The following is a 17,849-nucleotide window of genomic DNA, read 5'->3' as shown; positions in this document are numbered from 1 at the left end:
ACAGCTAACTCTTAAGAAATCATTTCAAATTGTTTTCATGCTTCCAAGAAGGTTGTTTTTTGTTTCCAGATGAGATTCATTCCTAGTTTTCCTTTCACTGTCCTTCATAGTGTAGGTGTTCTTTTATTACACTTTATTATATTACAACGTTGTTTAAAAAACAACCAAAACGCAAGTTAAAACGAGTACAGATGACTATTTATTTAACATTCTGGTTCACAAAGCTTTACAATCCGCTTAAAAACTCGAAGCGGGTTTTCTACGATGAAAGAAGAGAGTTTTACAAGCCAGACGTATTTTTCCCAGTTTTAGCCCGTACACAAGCGGGTTAAAAAATGGCTGACAGGTGACAAAGTACAGAGATAAAACAATACGCAGGACAGCAGGGAGTCTGCTCAAGTCAAACCTGCTCTGCAGAATCTCAAAGAAAGAGCCAAAGGAGAAGTTCAGGACTGACGCCAGGTGAGGCGTGCAGGTGCTGATCGCTTTCTGCCGCGTCTGTTTGGACCCAGAAAAACAAACTTTCAGGATTCTCACATAGGTGTAGAGGATGAGCGCGGCGAGGCTGAGGAGCACAGAGAAGGTGTAGACCAGTCCGTAGACGTTACTGGCCGTCGCTCCGCTGCACAGCAACTTTGTCACATAATAATTAACACACATAACTCTATCGATTACGTTTCCACACAGCCCAGAGGACGCGTTCAGTGAAATCATCACAATTATGTTCAGCAGAGGAATGAACCAAGAAAACAGAACCAGCCTGCTGACTTTGCTCATCTGCATCTGTGTGCTGTAGTGCAGAGGGTGGCAGACGGCCAGATATCGGTCATAAGACATGACGGCTAGGTTATAAAACTCAACGTTCCCGTACATGTAGAGACAGAAGATCTGCAGGAAGCAGAGCGGAACAGAAACGGAGTGAACATCAGAGAGGATCTGGACCAGCAGGAAGGGGAACAAACCCAAACTACCGAACAGTTCGTTCACAAACAGGCTGCAGAGGAACAGGAACATGGGTTCATGTAAGCTCCGGTTCACACAGATCACCACGATCAGCAGGACGTTGGAGCCGATAATGAACATATAAACACACATGATGACCAGGAAGACGCCGTACTTAAACGGGCCGATGTCAAAGTAGGCGCTCAGAGTGAAATATGAAACCTGGGAAACATTCATCCTTAATAACACAATCAGTTTTTGTGAGATAAAGACTTCAGGTAAAGGAAAATTATTCAGAACTGTGAAAACATGCAGAGATATTTTCCATTCCTCCCCGTTCCAGTGAACGTTACGTCCTTCAACTGGTTTCCTGCAGCAGCTTCAGTCTGCAGCTTCAGGTTCTGCTCTGCTGCTTTCAAGAGCTTCAGTTTGTAGTAAAACACACACTCTGCTACACACCTGCTCTGATTGACAACAAGGGCATGGAGACCAGAACGTTTCAAAGATTGCACACGTTTTACAGCAGGTCAGAAAGCATCCAGAAAGTTTGGATGAGCTTCTAGCCTAGGCTAACATCCAACATGGATCATGTTAGCCTAGGCCAACATGTTGGATCAACTTCCAAAACTTCCAAATTGTATTTGGAAGTTAGTGGAAAAGTCTTTCTTGGTGACGATGTCATCAGGTGGGATCTGAACAAATTCTTCTACACTAACTTTATATTTTGGAGGATGGAGGTTCGCTCTGTCCCCACTGATCCTCAGTTTTTAAGCCACATCCACAAACTACGCTGTAGAATTTCCAATGGAAAACGTAACTTCAGTTTTATCTATAGATTTTACATGAATGTGGTATAGTTTACCTTCTTTCTCTAAAACTTGTGAAGAGTTTCCTCTGGTTAAGTTTTTAACCAATCAATGTAATCGGTGTGATTAAAGATAAATACCTGGAGGAGACATTAGTCCTCTAGTCCTGGAGATGTTCTTCAGGTGACAGAAGGCCGACTTTGTGACTGTCTTTATGTGGTTCAGGTCTGAGTCCAGATTTCGGGCTTTTCAATCAAAAGTACAAACTCTTTGTATCCACCTCCCCTTAAAAAAGTTTATTTTAATTTAATGTTTTACAAGGATGTTGTTTTTTAATCTCTTTAGAGAAATAAATGTCTTTTAGGCTCTGTTTGTACTTTAAGATGCATTCTACTCTCAGGGTTTTTTTTATAATATAGCTGGTTCTTCATTAAAAAGTGCAGATTTACAGAGAAGTTGTGAACATAAGACCATGAAAGACAAAAGTTTGACTTTTGTTTGGACCTTTAACTGGGAGGAAATGTTCGTAACTGGGAACTGGATGAGTTTAACTGAAAACTCCTGGTTTAGATGGAGACTTTCTGATGTGTGATGAATGAAATATTCCTGAAAAACGGTTTGACTTAATTTTTCTGACAAATTTCTGTGTTTTTTTTTTTTTTTTTAACAAAAGTGTTTCCTCAGACTGTGAGTCCGGTCTGGACCCGGGAGGATAAACTGGTCCTGAATGTCCTGAAGCCGCCCTGCGGGGCCCATGGGGACGACAGAGTGTCCTCTCTTGCTGCTAATTGTCCTGTTGGTGTCCAAAGCGCCACTTGGGCACCATCCTCTGGGAGCCAACAGCCCTGCTGGGCCTCGTTAGGGTGACATGACACAGTAAACAGGATGCAATCACACCAGTGACCTCCGACTGAGACCCAGCAGCTCAGAGTGGAAATATCTGATGTTTAATGTGCCAGGAAAGTTACAGAAACTCTGACCGTGTCCAAATGGAAAGAATCAGTTTCTCACAGTAACTGGTTTTCAAACAGCTTCAGTCATTGGGTGATCGCAAATATCAAATTAATCAGAAGATTCATGAAAATATGAAAACATTCACTGCCTCCTTCTCTAAGGCTGTTTCCACCTGATGGTCCGGTTGACCCGGTTCTACTGGAACCAGAACTCCATCATCTGCTCCACCTCCAGCTGCTGTGGCTCTGAGTCAAACTAATTTGTTCCCCTCCTGGCCTGTGGGGGCGCTGCACCAAGATCCACTGAAGGAAACGACACAAAACCTCTGAAGACACTGAGAGCAACTTCCTGCTTCACCAGATGGAAACAAGATGGAGGCGTCAGGTTTTAGCGGTTGGAGGATTTCTCTTTAGTCTTTGGCTGAAGGCCAGGAGCCATTTCTGCTGCTAGTGCTAGGCTAACACGTTAGCTTTGGTTTTATTTACCCAGATTTCCTTGCATTGCAGTCCACTTCCTGCTTTTGGAGCGGTCTCCGGTCCGCTTGCCGTTCACATATCAAACTGAACCAGAGTTCACTTCAATTGAACCCAAACTGAGGTTTGGAAGACCAGAGGTCAGAGGTCGATTAATGTTCACACATCACCAAACAGTTTGTAAAAAAGGACTGGAGTTGGATTACACCGGATTATGAATGATGCACCCTAAATTAGTCACATTAGGCCTTTCTCCCGTTGGGTCAGTGCAGATCGAGCTGAACGCTGGTCTGGCGTTAGCTCTGTTCCCCTAAAGAAAAACAGAAAACTGTTCTGGGTTCGAGCTCTGAGGCGATGTTGGTGAGTTAGTACGTTCTCCCTGTACCTGTACGCCTTTGACCCGCTTTGTCCCGCTTCCTCACAAATATGAATATTACATGAACTACCTGAACCCAGAAATGATTTCTACATTTCACACTACAGTAAACATTTCATTTCCTGCAGTTATCTTCATGTCACAACTAAAATGTGTTCTGTCATTGTGCACAACGAGGTTTATTAGCTGCTGTAATGTAAGATTTAGGATATCTCCCCAGGTTTAAGTGGGTTTGGACAGAATCTGTTTTCCACAAACTCTGAGAAGCTATGACAAAGGGAACGTCCTGAGATGACTCGGCATCTTTTTGTCTTGACCAGTAGAGCTGAATAAATATCCATCCATCTTCTTGCAAAAAGTTTAGTAATGAATCTAAAATAATACAGTATGGACCAACTTGACACAGAGCTGACTGGCTCAGGTGTATTGAAGCAGGGGAGGTGATGACAGAACAGGAAGCAGATCAGCGAACCACCACTGAAAAGAGCTGAATAAAGATAAAAACCAAATACTAGAGCAATGCAAGGAATCGTAAACAACTGAATATGAAAAACAAAGAATGGACATTAATAAAAAGAAATACAAGATTATGATAAGATTACCAATCATAAAGCTTTGTTGCCTAGCAACATACCAATATCATTTTTGGAAACTGATTTCAAATAAAACTGGAAATGTCAAAATTTCAAAGCTTTTATTTTTAAGAAGGGTTTTTTCTTTTCAAAAATTCTAATACAATTATGTAAAGATGATGTAATTTGCTAGCTGAGATGAATTTTATTAAGTTTTATGTTTTGTCAGGCCTTTCTTCCTCTCGCAGACAGAAGCCTGAACTAAAATGAGAATATCTTTTGTCTTCGGTTGATGTGCATTTTGCTCGGTCAGATGAAGTAGATGGTTTCAGAAACGGTCCGTCAGCTCTGCAGCGTCTCCTGGTTTTAAAACACAAGAAGAAGAAAACCAACAATCCGTTCCTCCAGACGAACGTAAGAAATTTCTGTCATGGATCCAAGACAGGTGTGAAAGTTTTTGTGTCATTACATCAAACTGCTTAACACTCATGGAAAATGTTTCAGTAAAATATGGATTTTAATTAACTTTTTTAAACTTTCCATCAGCAGTTTTAGTTTCTTTGCCCACTATTTGGTTTTATTGGACCCACATCTAAATTTAGTCAAAAAGGAATCTGAAACATTCATTCAGTATTTTAATTTTATTGCTAAAGGCTAAAAAAGCAGAATATATACAGCCATTTACATTTATGCAAGAAGTTTATCATCAACTAAACTATTACTGAACAGCTGTTTGCATGCATTTCTTATTTTTGTCAGGGTGATTCCATACATGATGGGATTGAGAAGAGACTGAAGAATCACAAAGTACAGAGACATGACGATCTGCAGCCCGTTGGGTACGGAGACCATGTCGAATCTGCTCTGAAGGCTTTCAAACAAACAGCCGAAGGAGAAGTTGAGGAGCGAAGCCAGGTGAGGCATGCAGGTGTTGACGGCTTTCTGCCTCGTCTGTTTGGAGCCGGACAGAACAACGCTGAGGATTTTAGTGTAGGAATAGAGGATGGGCAGCAGCGGGACCAGAACTGTGATCACAGTACCAAACAGTCCGTAAATGTTGTTCACGCTGGTGTCAGAACACGCCAAGTTCACAACCAGGTAGTTACGGCAAAACGTGCTGTTCAACACGTTTCCACACAGAGTCAGACGGACGGTCAGCAACAGAGTGATGAGAAACTTCACAAAGGAGTACAGCCAGGTCAGAATAATCACAAAAATAACCTTATGATGCGTCATTACGGCGTGATACTGGAGAGGACAGCAGATGGCGAGGTACCGGTCATAAGACATGACGGCTAAATTACAAAACTCAGTATTTACGTAAGAGTAAAGACAGAAGATCTGCAGGAAGCAGAGCGGAGCTGAAACGATGTGAACGTCAGAGAGGATCTGGACCAGCAGGAAGGGAAGCAAGCCTGAGCTGCCGTACAGTTCGTTCACCAGCAGGCTGCAGAGGAGCAGGAACATGGGTTCATGTAAGCTCCGGTTCACACAGATCACCGCGATCAGCAGGACGTTGACTGCAACAATTATCAGGTATAATACCACAGTTATCAGGAAGCACAAGTACCGCCATCTTCCAACGTCCACATACGCTGCGAGAATGAAATAAGTCAGAGCTGAAGAAGTGGAGTTCAGCATGGCTCATTCAGGGAGAAAGCAAGAAAAAGAAATTGATGAATTATAAGTCTAATTATGCCCTTTGCATAATGAGAACAAACACATTTAACTTCTTACAAATTCTGTAAAACTGGAAAAAGAGCAAGTTAAAAACTGAGTAACAGCATCATGAGCTGAGCTCCTTTATTTTTACTCATTTAGTAAATGAGGGGCAGTCCAGGTGAGCTGAACCTCAGTCTAACTGTTGGCTGCCTCAACGCCTGCAGCTTTTTATTTCCTCACACTGAGTGATGACCAGGCCCATGTTGTTCTCTGATTGCCTGGTTGCATTTATTCCCAGAGCAACGCAACATTATGGAATGAAACCATTTTATGTTTCTGTAACTTTACTAAAGGAAAGGCAAATTTCTCTCTGTAGCACATTTAAGACAAGTCAATGTTTAATGTCTTATGTGTGACGGTGCGTTAGGGCCAATTTGGATATAAAAAAGGAAGAGTACATTTCCACCAAAAAACTCAAAAATTCTGTGATTAATCTCAGATTTTCCGGAAATAAATCATGGAAATTAACTCGTTATTTGTAGCAGCAAATTGTATTACTGATTTTTTTTTTTTTTCTGATTAAATATGTTTTGATGTTCTCCTTATGTCACCATTAAAATTTCTAACTCCAGTGGTGAGAAATGTGGATTTCAGGTTTAATTTTCCCCCTGTTGCCATGGTGAATCTGCTCCACTGATCAGGTCTTAACTCAGGCTGAGCTGAGTCACCTGGTTGATATTCTGAAACTGAAAACCCCGAGTATCTCAGCTCAGTTTGTTAAACCTGCTTTCTGAAGCGACCCCTGCTGTTTAAAATGAGAACTGCAGTAAATATCTGACATGCAAACAGATGTTTTTAAAGCTTGTGATGGTTTAAACTTGTTGCAGTTAAAACACCCAGGTCACTTTAAAGTTTCATGTTTTCTAATAAAGAACAGGAAAATATACAAAGAGAAATCGGCTTCCTTCTGGCTTCAGTCCGATTACAGTTAACTGGACGCAAGAAGAGAATCAAGCAAATGGAAATAAGAAGAAAGAGGAAAAAATACTAAAATAATTTTGATGTCATTGGTTAACAATGAACACATTACAATGTCCAATTATTTTCTTTATTTTTTACTTTGAGGTAAAAACCGAGCACTGGGGGCGTTTCCAGCCTCCAGCAGCTTCAGACTGAAGGTATAAAGACGAAGCGTCGGCGGTTCAGCCAACAGATCGTCTCTCTGGTCCAACAACCTGCAGGTTTCCGTCTGCAGCTCTTGCAGTTCGACTCCACCTGATGAAGGTTTCCATCTCTATCTTTTGCTCTGTTTGTTGATGTAAATGATTCAGGATCCTAATTACATGATTCTGATGCTTTCTTTAACTTTAAACAGGAAACATTTAATAGTGCCAATTTTGCATCTTGTGACTGATGTTTAATATTTGCTCTCAGAAAAAGGATCACTCACAGTGAAGTCTTCTCTTTCTGCTGCCTGAACTTTTCTTTATTTTCCTGTTCTTCCAGATTCATGGACGTTCTCAGCAGGTGCTTGGTTTGATTGCTTAACTTCTCTTTAACAAAGAATATTTTCAGATGATTCTAAGGAAGTGGTTTATAATTCATGCCTGAAACATATACAGAGAGAATCTCTGTTTATGATCTAATCTCTTCTTATAAATGTTGGTAAGTTTGGTGCTGCTGAGGCTTTAGTTCCCTTGTTTAAGGATCTGCTGCTGATTCTGAATCATTTTCCTGCACTGGCTGCTTTAAGAACATCATTTTTCTGTGAGATGAATGCATCTCATCTTCACCAGGATTTCTGTCTTTCACTGTGTTTCTTCTGCAGTTTTATTCTAAAGAACCAACAGAATAAATTATTGTTTCTCTGCTGGTTCTGACTGACATAAAGCCGACGTGCAGAAGGAGCAGGAAGCTCTGCTGTTTCTCTGATGGTGATTGTTCAAGGAGGATTCTGTCATTGTTTACCTAATAAACTGACAAAATCCCTCATTTAGTTCAACTTTAGACCAAGTTTCCTTCCTGTTTGAGCAGCACTATTAATATGTTCATGATTGGAAAATGTATTCCAGAGCAGGACAGCTAAAATGTTGGTTATTCATTTTACATGGAAAAACCCCGAAAACACAAGCAGAATATTTGTACAAAAAATGTTTGAGGTATTTTTATTTCATTAGCTGATGATTAGCAGTGGTTTTTCAACAAGTCAGTTTCTTGATGCAGTCAATCTGGCATGAACCTGAATTACTTTATGTCCAAACTGCATTTAGGTTTTTACCTCCATATGTAAATTAGATGTTTTTTCTTTTGAAACTCTTTCAGATGATATTTCTGATTATTTACTGCTTTGTACAACAAAATGGACTGAACTGATCTCAATGTGAAGTCAAGGAAAGGACAGTGTTTGAGTTATAAAAACAATTCAAGTAATGCCACCCCATGAAATAAAAATGTAAAAAATTTGACTTTAAAATGTAATAAAACAGCATAATGTAATAATTGATGCATAATGTTGGTCACTGTTACATTTTGCGATGCAGAGGTTTCTCTTTAAAATATAACATAATAATGTGGTGCATTTTGCAATAAAACATCACAAACCAGTGTTTGTGTTGATCTCTCCAGAACCCCTGACTAGACCTTACCAGGGAGGCTTAAGAGTGTGACCCCTCTGTAATTGGAGCACACCCTCCTGCCAATCCAGGGGAACTGCCCCCGGTGTCCATGCAATATTGCAGAGTTGCGTCAGCCAACACAACCCTACAACCTCCAGAGCTTTAAGGAAGTCCGGGCAAATCTCATCCACCACGGGGCCCTGCCACCAAGGAGCCCTTTAACCACTCTGCAACCTCACCGCAGAGTTTGGAGAGCCCGACCCAGAGTCCCCAGGCTCAGCTTCCTCAATGGAAGGCGTGTTGATGGGATTGAGGAGGTCTTCGAAATATTCTGCCCATCGGCCCACAAGGTCCCAAGTCAAGGTCAGCAGCAGACCATCCCCACTATAAACAGTGTTGGTGCTGCACTGCTTCCCCCTCCTGAGACTCCGGATGGTGGACCAGAATCTCCTCGAAGCCGTTCGAAAGTCTTTCCCCATGGCCTCTCCGAACTCCTCCCATGCCCAAGTTTTTGCCTCAGCGATCACCTGAGCCGCATGCCATTTGGACTGCTGTAACCCATCAGCTGTTTCCGTGGTCTCCGAGGGACATGGAGGCCCGATAGGACTCTTTCTTCAGCCTGACAGTATCCATCACTGAAGGTGTCCACCAATGGGTTTGAGGGCACCGAAAACCTTGTGGCCACAGCTCCGATAAGCCGCCTCGACAATGGAGGCACGGAACATGGTCAACTCGGGCTCAATGTCCCTCACCTCACCCAGAACGTGTTCAAAGTTCTCCCGGAGATGGGAGTTAAAACTCCCTCTCACAGGGGACTCTGCCAGATGTTCCCAGCAGATCCTCACAACACGTTTGGTCTGATCGGCTTCCTCCCCCACCACCGGAGCCAACTCACCACCAGGTAGTGGTCAGTGGACAGCTCCGCACCTCTCTTCACCCAAGTGTCCAAGACATGCCGCCGCAGATCCGGTGATACGATGACAAAGTCGATCATCAAACTGTGGCCTAGGGTGTCCTGGTGCCAAGTGCACATATGGACACCCTTGTGCTTGAACATGGTGTTCGTTAGGGACAATCCATGACGAGCACAGAAGTCCAACAACAGAACACCACTTGAGTTCATTTCAGGGGGGCTGTTCCTCCCAACCATGCCCCTCCAGGTCTTACTGTCATTGCCCACGTGAACGTTAAAGTCCCCCAGCAGAACAAGGGAGTCCCCAGGAGGGACACTCTCCAGTACCAACTCCAAAGACTCCAATAAGTGTGGGTAATCTGAACTGTTGCTTGGCGCGTAAACACAAATAACAGTCAGAACCCGTCCCCCCACCTGTAAGTGGAGGGAGGCTACCCTCTCGTTCGCCAGGGTAAACCCCAACATACAGGCACCAAGATGGAGGCAACAGGTATGCCCACTGCTTCCCGGCGCCTCTCACCATGGGCAACTCTAGACTGGAAGTACGTCAAGGAGACTGGTTCCAGAGCCACAACCTTGCGTTAAGGGGAGGCCGACTCTTTCTATCCGGAACCTCTCAACCTCACACACTAGTTAGGCTCCTTCCCCACCAGAGACGTGATATTCTACATCCCAAGAGCCAGCTTCTGTAACCAAGGATCGCATCGCCAAGGTCCCTGCCCTTGGCCACCACCCATCCCACACTGCACCTGACCCCTTTGGCCCCTCCTATAAGTAGTGAGCCCATGGGAAAGGGAACCCATGTCTACTTTTGGACTGTGCCCAGCCGGGCTCCATGGGTGAAAGCCCAGCCACCAGGCTTTCGCCCATGTGCCCCACTTCCAGCCCTTGCTCTAGAGTGGGGCCCCGGTGACCCGCGTTTATGCGAGGGAACACTGACTCCAAAGGTTTTGTTCATCATAAGGGGTCTTCCATTTTTGTACTTTATGATTATGACCAAACACATAATATATTTCAACCTGACATAAATTAATGTATGTTGATTTTTTCCTGCACAATTATTCTGTTTTCTTTTGTAATTTTGTATCTTCAGGTTGGGAAACAAACATGTTTTTGTCATCTCTGCTTTGTTCTTCATTTTGTTGCAGATTGGCTGAATGAAAGCTTTGAACGATGCAGAACGTCTCTTCACAGCAGCACTTTATCCTGAATGGTTTTGCAGAACTGGGCGACCTGAGGCCGGTCCTCTTCGTCCCGTTCCTCCTCATGTTCATCGTGGCTCTGCTGGCCAACTCTCTGCTGGTTTATGTCGTCGTTTCTCAAAGGAGCCTTCATCAGCCTATGAGCATCCTCATCGCCGGCATGGCTTGTGTTGAACTCTGCCTCCCAGTGTTCTTTGTTCCCAACATGTTGCTCAGCTTCCTGTTTGACTGGAAGGGGATCTCTCTGATTGGCTGCCTGGTTCAGATGCACTTCATTCACTTCTTTGGAGCGTTTCAGACCACCTTCCTGGTGTGGATGGCTCTGGATCGATACTTTGCTATTTGTACGCCACTTCACTACCATGAACTGATGGCGCTGCAGAGATTCCTGAAGTTTATCGTCCCACTGGTTGTCAGAAACATGCTCCTCATCTCTCTGTTTGTGAGTTTGGCAGGAAAGCTGTCGTTCTGCAGGAATGTGATGAACCACTGTTTCTGTGAGCACATGGCCTTGGTGGAGCTGGCCTGTGGCTCCACCGCCATCAACAACCTGGCTGGACTGATGGCTATTTTCTTCATTCCTGTTTTTGACTTCTTTGTCATCGCTGCTTCTTACATTGCAATATTCAGCTCTGTGTTGAGATCCAGCAGCTCTGGTGTGAAAGCACTACACACCTGCATCACTCACATCATGGTCCTCACCTTCAGTCTGACCTTAGCTCTCATTGCTTTCCTGTCATATCGAGTTAAAAGTGGACTTCCTGAAGCTGTCCGGGTTTTCTTCAGCACCATGTACCTGTTGTTCCCGAGCTGCTTCAACCCGATCATCTATGGCATCAGAACCACTGAGATCAGGCAGCACATTCTGAACACTCTGACGCACTGGAAACACTTTGTCCAGGTCCTTCCCTACCATTAGAAACCACTTCCACCTCCAGTTGTTCCAAAATAACAAAGATCCTCTGAGCACCTGAGCAAGCAGCTCACACTCCTGGAACTGCCTCAGAGCTAAACCGAAAAATAAATCTCATCCATCAGATCTGACTGGACATCTAACAGGACGAACCTAAACGATACAACGGGGCTGGCATTGAACCGAACCCTCACCTCATTTCCACCAGCTGCACCAAAGAAAAGTCACCAAGCAGTTGGAGATGACATCATCCTTCATCCTGGTACCAAAGACTCGTCAGCCAGCTCGAGTCGTAATACATCCCATCATGTCTCCAACTGGAAACCACTGAAAAAGGTTTGACTCTACAACAGACATCTGGCCTCCAAACATCAACCAGCTTTCTCCCAAAGTGACCCAGAAACGCCAAAAGGTCTTATTGTAGGTAGGTAAAAGGAATCTACTGATTTGGAGAGAATGAAGGTTCTCTGCTTTCTGAGTGACGCCAAGACAGTAATCCCACTGACCTCTGATCAGCCGAACATTGAGAATCTAATCATACACACTGGAGCTAATGGCCAAACGAAATTCAGAAAAATCTCTGCCAGCTCAGTGACCTTCATTGACAACCACAATGTCTTTTGGGAGTGTCATCATCGTTTCAGACAGAATGGAGTCGTTCTTAAACCCTTAACCCTCAGACCTGGAAAATACAATGGAAAAACGACATGTGGGCGTTCCGGTGCATGTTAATCAAGTTGGGAAATGATTTTTTGTTGCTAATCTTTTGATCACTGTTAATGTCAGGCCTCAGACACAGAACAACAATGAGATCACTGTCCCAGCAAACACTGTAGAAGGACAGAAACTCACTGTTCGCAGCCTTGTCTGATCAAGGCCAGGATGGCCCATCTGACGTTTCATCACCTGAACTGATGTTTCTTACCTTAATGGATCATCAATTTCCTCTAGGTACTTCTCTCCTGAGCGCCCAAAACATGTTGGGTGAGACCTGAAAGTCTAGAAAGGAGGTTCTCTCCCAGCCCATGTTGAGGTGGAAGAGTGGATCTGATTACAGGTTTCTGCTGAATTGTTTGTAAAAATGAACTAATTTTACTAAGTGAGTCGATGTTGATTGTACTTTCAAAGTTAACAGAGGAAGGATCAGACAGGGCGACATCAGTTACAGACACACTGGAAATATTCGGCCCTCACTGACGTGTGTTGGCTGTTTGACATGTTGAGTCAAACCAACATTGTCAAGAACATCGCAGAGTTTTTGCCCCTCTGTCTTCAGGCTTGTCAACATGGATGTTCAAATCTTCTACAATTATTAAATAGTCATAATCAATGCATATAAAAGCTCATTAAAGTCAGTGGAGAAATTTTCCACACATTTTGGTTTTATATGAAGTTGATGTCAGAGCTTGTTTACAGCCTTTTACCTCCATTAAATCCTGACATTTGGCAGCAGTGCCATTTCCTGTTAGGTTTTCTATTCTCACTTAGAGAATGTTAGGAGGAGGCGCTGATTTAGTTAGTACAGGTGATGTTTTATTGTCATCCAACCATTTTCTGTCAGGAACAGAACCTCAGTATTCTGCTGAGTGATGAAATCATTAACTAATAATCATTTTGCTGATTGTGATCTTCTGTTTATCAGCACAGTTTCAGTGACTCGGTTTCCAATAGTTCATGAATCTGAGGCTGATTTCAGACCACTGTATTTAGTTTTTCTGTTTTTTGTTAGTTTTCTGTTGATGGTCCGGTCAGGTGCTGCCTCGTATCGTACTGCCAGGGGACCAGATGCATTCTGGGAGAAGACGGTCGCAGACGCCGGTGTCAGAGGTCACTGATGGGAATCGGAGCCAGGTGGGTTAATGACGTTAAGTTTGATGTGTGGAGGCTAAAAAGAGGAGCAGCTAGCACAACTTGGTCCTTCATTTTATCAGTGAAATTAAGAAACTCAATATAATTTTAAAGAAATGGAAAGACGGCCTTCACTTTGGGAGTTGGTGACAGAACCATCCATCCACTCATTATCATTTAAATTTAGAAAATAACTGAGTAGAAATTAAACATACTTTTCATGAATTCCACAATTCTGTATGTTTTAATTGATGCTGTGTGAAAGTCTAATGTTTACTGTTCATTTGCTGAAAGCAGAGAATTATCATGTCAATAAAGTCTTGAAAACATCAGTTCAGTCTGCGAGTAATTGATGTTTATACAGTGTTTAATGAATTCTGCCACTAAAATATTAAACCTTTCATAATTATTGTAAATAGCTGAATATGATTGAGTCTGAAACAACCTAGTAAGTGGGAATGGCAACACAGATCTTAAAGATGAACTTCAATGCAGTTATGATGCATTATTTCATTTATTTACTTATAACAAGAAACAAAACATTTACAGACATGAAGGTTCATCAGGTCTCTGTGATCAACGGCTTATTACTGAACAGCTGTTTGCATGCATTTCTTATTTTTGTCAGGGTGATTCCATACATGATGGGATTGAGAAGAGACTGAAGAATCACAAAGTACAGAGACATGACGATCTGCAGCCCGTTGGGTACGGAGACCATGTCGAATCTGAGGAGCGAAGCCAGGTGAGGCATGCAGGTGTTGACGGCTTTCTGCCTCGTCTGTTTGGAGCCGGACAGAACAACGCTGAGGATTTTAGTGTAGGAATAGAGGATGGGCAGCAGCGGGACCAGAACTGTGATCACAGTACCAAACAGTCCGTAAATGTTGTTCACGCTGGTGTCAGAACACGCCAAGTTCACAACCAGGTAGTTACGGCAAAACGTGCTGTTCAACACGTTTCCACACAGAGTCAGACGGACGGTCAGCAACAGAGTGATGAGAAACTTCACAAAGGAGTACAGCCAGGTCAGAATAATCACAAAAATAACCTTATGATGCGTCATTACGGCGTGATACTGGAGAGGACAGCAGATGGCGAGGTACCGGTCATAAGACATGACGGCTAAATTACAAAACTCAGTATTTACGTAAGAGTAAAGACAGAAGATCTGCAGGAAGCAGAGCGGAGCTGAAACGATGTGAACGTCAGAGAGGATCTGGACCAGCAGGAAGGGAAGCAAGCCTGAGCTGCCGTACAGTTCGTTCACCAGCAGGCTGCAGAGGAGCAGGAACATGGGTTCATGTAAGCTCCGGTTCACACAGATCACCGCGATCAGCAGGACGTTGACTGCAACGTCCTGCTGACGATCCGATACCTGGTATCAGATCGTTTAGCTGCAGCTTTTTATTCTGTGGATGAAGTCACACTGAGTCCCGTCTGATTGGCTGGAAACGTCCCAGATCACCGCTGCCTTCACTGCATCATCAAATAAATCTGGTATCTGAAGCACCGCAGGAAGTCTGTTTGCAAAGCAGGCAGCAAACTTTACCAAAGAAACAGACATGAAATAAAACCACAGGAAGTCATAATCATCTTAGAGAGAAACGTTAAAACGACCAAACTGAAGTGAAGAAAAGCACGAGAGAAATGTGAAACCTGTACCAGCACATCATTTTCACGTGCCAAGACGTCATTCCTAGAGGGTTTTTATTTTCCTTTTTTTAATTTATTTTAGTCTTTTTGTTTTCATTATAATCGTAAAAATACATTTAAAAACAAATTTTGGAAGCTTGCTTTGACTGCTATTTTCTGAAAAGTGAAAAAAATACATAAAAGTAATAAAGTAGAAACATGAGAATGAAGGCACTCTGACATAACAGGAAACATAATCCACTAAAGATCTGGCCAATCAAAAATCAGAAAATCTGAAAAATGACTTCCTGCATCTTATAAAGCGCATCTGAAAACGAAGGTGTTGATCATGGGACCAATGCGGAGAGCTGGACCTGGAGACGAGGAGTACAGCAGCCTGCAGTGATTATATGAGGTGCTCTTCATCAACGGCCAGCATATTTTCTGTCCTCAGACGGCCGTTAACGCCCTGCAGGCCTCAAACACAGAACGACCTCCTGGGGAGCAGAGCTGACCCTCCTGGATTCACCAAACTTCTCCGTCACTCTGAAACTTTCTCATGTCCAGATAAACGTCCCATCTGGGAGAAGAACATTAGTTCCCTTTAAACTCCACTTTCAGTCTGTTCAGTAAAATTTAGTTGTTTAAACTTTGAAACTGTTGATGGGAGTAAATTGTGATGTCAGTGAAGGGGGAGGGGCTTCAGACTTCTGCCTGTCGAGTTCAGGTGAATAAAAGCTGAAGCTCTGCTGCACATGCACAGAGCTGCTGTTCATCTGTTTTAGTTTGGAGAAATTAATGAGAGATTGAATGTAACTGAACTGGTTTTCTGTCACGTTTGATGTTTTTTCTTCACAGCTTTGCATTAGGATGTTTTTACTGATGTTTTAACTCTGAATGTGTTTTCTGTTTAGCAGAAATCCTTTAAAACCATGAAAAACCGATGGAAATGCAGGTAAACTCAAAGTTTCACTGCGTTTCTGAAGCTCTCCTGTTGATTCTGAACTGACTGATGTGAAGTGATTCTGTTTGAACAACTGAAACTGATTTTCCTAAAGTTGGTTTGATTCAAGCTGCTGAACAAAGCAAAGGGTTTGTTTTTCTGTCCGTTTGTTTTTCTGTCCCTGTACAAGCAGATTCTAAAACCAGTGAAATCTGTTTTCTTTGATCCTGAACAAGATATTTGCATCATGAATGTTTCTTGCATGTCTGTTGAACTTTACTTGTACGAAACGTTTGAAGTTGATCTTGAAGAGGATTTTTAGGAAGCGTTTAGATTTTCCTCGGCTGTAGTTTCTGCAGAACGACTGTCTGGCTGCAGGTTAGTTCGGACCACTGAACTAACCTGACCACTGGTCATGAATGAGAACGTTCGTATCGTGTTTGTCCTCGACGGGCTGAACGACTCGCTGACCAACCGTCAGATCTACTTTGCTCTCACACTGACGTCGTACCTCTTCACCGTCTTTGTGAACCTCACCCTCATCCTCACTGTGTGTCTGGATCAAACCCTCCACCAGCCGATGTACGTCTTCATGTGCAACCTGAGCTTCACTGGGATCTGCGGAGCGTCCAGCTTCTACCTGAAGCTGCTCAGCGACCTTCTGGCTGACGCTCATGTCATCACATACACCGGCTGCTTGACTCAGATGTTCATCTCTTACACTTATATCTTCTGCCAGCTCAGCAGTCTGACCGTCATGGCGTATGACCGCTACCTGGCCATCTGCCAGCCGCTGCGTTACTGGGCTCTGATGACTAGCCAGAAGGTGGCGCTGCTGTTGCTGCTCACCTGGTGTCTCTCATCAGTGGAAACGGCTGTGGGCCTCGCCCTGATGGCCAGACTTCGGCTCTGCAGCCACCACATTCCCCGGATCTTCTGCACCAACTGGGAGGTGGTGAAGCTGTCCTGCTCTGACACCTCCGCTAACAATCTGTACGGCATCACTTTGATGTTTCTGCACTCCATGCAGGTCATAGTGATCCTAGTGTCATATGTCCAACTGGTCCGATCCGCCGCTCGCTCTCAGGAAGACCAGAAAAAGTTTGCTCAGACATGCCTGCCCCACCTCGTCTCTCTGCTCGTCTTCTTCGCCTCGCTGCTGTTTGATACTCTGTACTCCCGTTATGGCGGCAGCTCCATGCCGGCGCTGCAGAACGCACTGGCTGCAGAGTTTCTCGTGGTGCCGCCCATCGTCAACCCCATCATCTATGGCATGAACCTGAAGCAGATCAGGTCCCGAATCAGCCTCCGGATCAACTTTAGACCACAGTCATAGAGATGCCTTAAAATAAAATCACAAAACCAAAGTATGCCTGTAAGCAGGTATCAGCGGGTTCCAAGTCCGCACCCAGGACAGTGATTACTGCTCAAAGGTCCCATCAGGATGCATTTTGGATGTAGGAAGTATTTAATACATTTCCAACAATTTATTAAAATTTCCTACTTTGGCTTTAATCTCCCAAAAATATTTCCAGATGACCATGACTGTGTCTGGAACTATGTGAACTGTGATTTCAGCAGATTTCACAATATGGAGTCGATTTTAAAAATCCAATACAATAAAAATCCCTAAAAAATAAAAAATATTCTTTAAAGACCCGTACTATATCTGGGACACTATAAAAAAGTGACCAGGTTCTGACATACCCAAATTATAAACATTCATATTTAATAAAAATGTCATGAAAGAATTGTAAAAAATAGACATATTTAATTATTCAACAAGAAAAATGTGCAACACTTCAGTAAAAAAACTTACAACCATTTATGACAATTTACACGTAGATATATATATTTCAAATATATCATTAAAATTGAACTGATTATAAAATTTGCTCCTGTTTGGTGCATCTAGTAACTACATTTTCTGAGCAAAGGAGTAAACCATTGATCCAGATTTTATTCAGAATTCTGTAGAAGGAACTTTGAAATTAT

General features: G+C 43.2%; 5 protein-coding genes across 7 annotated transcripts in view; 2 read left to right on the top strand and 3 right to left on the bottom strand.

Moving 5' to 3' along the window:
* Positions 1-12,284, top strand: part of LOC106951527 (olfactory receptor 52K1-like) — a 61,167-nt gene extending 48,883 nt beyond the window's left edge. Inside the window, exons 1-2 of one of the 3 annotated variants that reach the window (XM_015039134.1) lie at positions 2,427-2,611; positions 10,462-12,284. In XM_015039134.1, the coding sequence (XP_014894620.1) occupies positions 10,487-11,434 (948 nt within the window). In that variant the 5' untranslated portion in view covers positions 2,427-2,611; positions 10,462-10,486 and the 3' untranslated portion in view covers positions 11,435-12,284. Of the gene's footprint in view, positions 1-2,426; positions 2,612-4,948; positions 5,039-10,461 lie in introns of those variants that run through there. The other 2 variants (XM_015039132.1, XM_015039131.1) reach the window with 2 other exon arrangements.
* LOC106951532 (olfactory receptor 10A6-like) lies at positions 221-1,289 on the bottom strand. The gene has a single exon (XM_015039139.1). The coding sequence runs from the start codon at positions 1,177-1,179 to the stop codon at positions 238-240; it is 942 nt and encodes a 313-aa protein (XP_014894625.1). The 5' UTR covers positions 1,180-1,289; the 3' UTR covers positions 221-237.
* LOC106951526 (putative gustatory receptor clone PTE03) lies at positions 4,806-6,547 on the bottom strand. The gene has a single exon (XM_015039130.1). It carries the CDS (start codon positions 5,762-5,764, stop codon positions 4,811-4,813), a length of 954 nt encoding a protein of 317 aa, XP_014894616.1. The 5' UTR covers positions 5,765-6,547; the 3' UTR covers positions 4,806-4,810.
* A 1,554-nt stretch (positions 12,285-13,838) lies between the features above and the next one.
* Positions 13,839-14,660, bottom strand: LOC106951477 (putative gustatory receptor clone PTE03; the record flags this gene model as incomplete). The annotated part of the gene is made up of 1 exon (XM_015039048.1): positions 13,839-14,660. A coding segment is annotated over one exon (822 nt), but the record flags the coding sequence as incomplete, so codon positions are not given.
* Positions 14,661-16,269: 1,609 nt separating this feature from the next.
* On the top strand, positions 16,270-17,227 carry LOC106951523 (olfactory receptor 1493-like). Its single transcript, XM_015039127.1, has one exon. It carries the CDS (start codon positions 16,270-16,272, stop codon positions 17,188-17,190), a length of 921 nt encoding a protein of 306 aa, XP_014894613.1. The 3' UTR covers positions 17,191-17,227.
* The last annotated feature ends 622 nt before the right edge of the window (positions 17,228-17,849 follow it).

The sequence above is a fragment of the Poecilia latipinna genome, unplaced genomic scaffold (assembly GCF_001443285.1).
Source record: "Poecilia latipinna isolate Pla-1442-1.1 unplaced genomic scaffold, P_latipinna-1.0 Scaffold462, whole genome shotgun sequence".
NCBI classification, from domain to species: domain Eukaryota; kingdom Metazoa; phylum Chordata; class Actinopteri; order Cyprinodontiformes; family Poeciliidae; genus Poecilia; species Poecilia latipinna.
The sequence above is the reverse complement of the archived record's forward strand: the minus strand, read 5'-3'. Positions and strand labels throughout refer to the sequence as shown.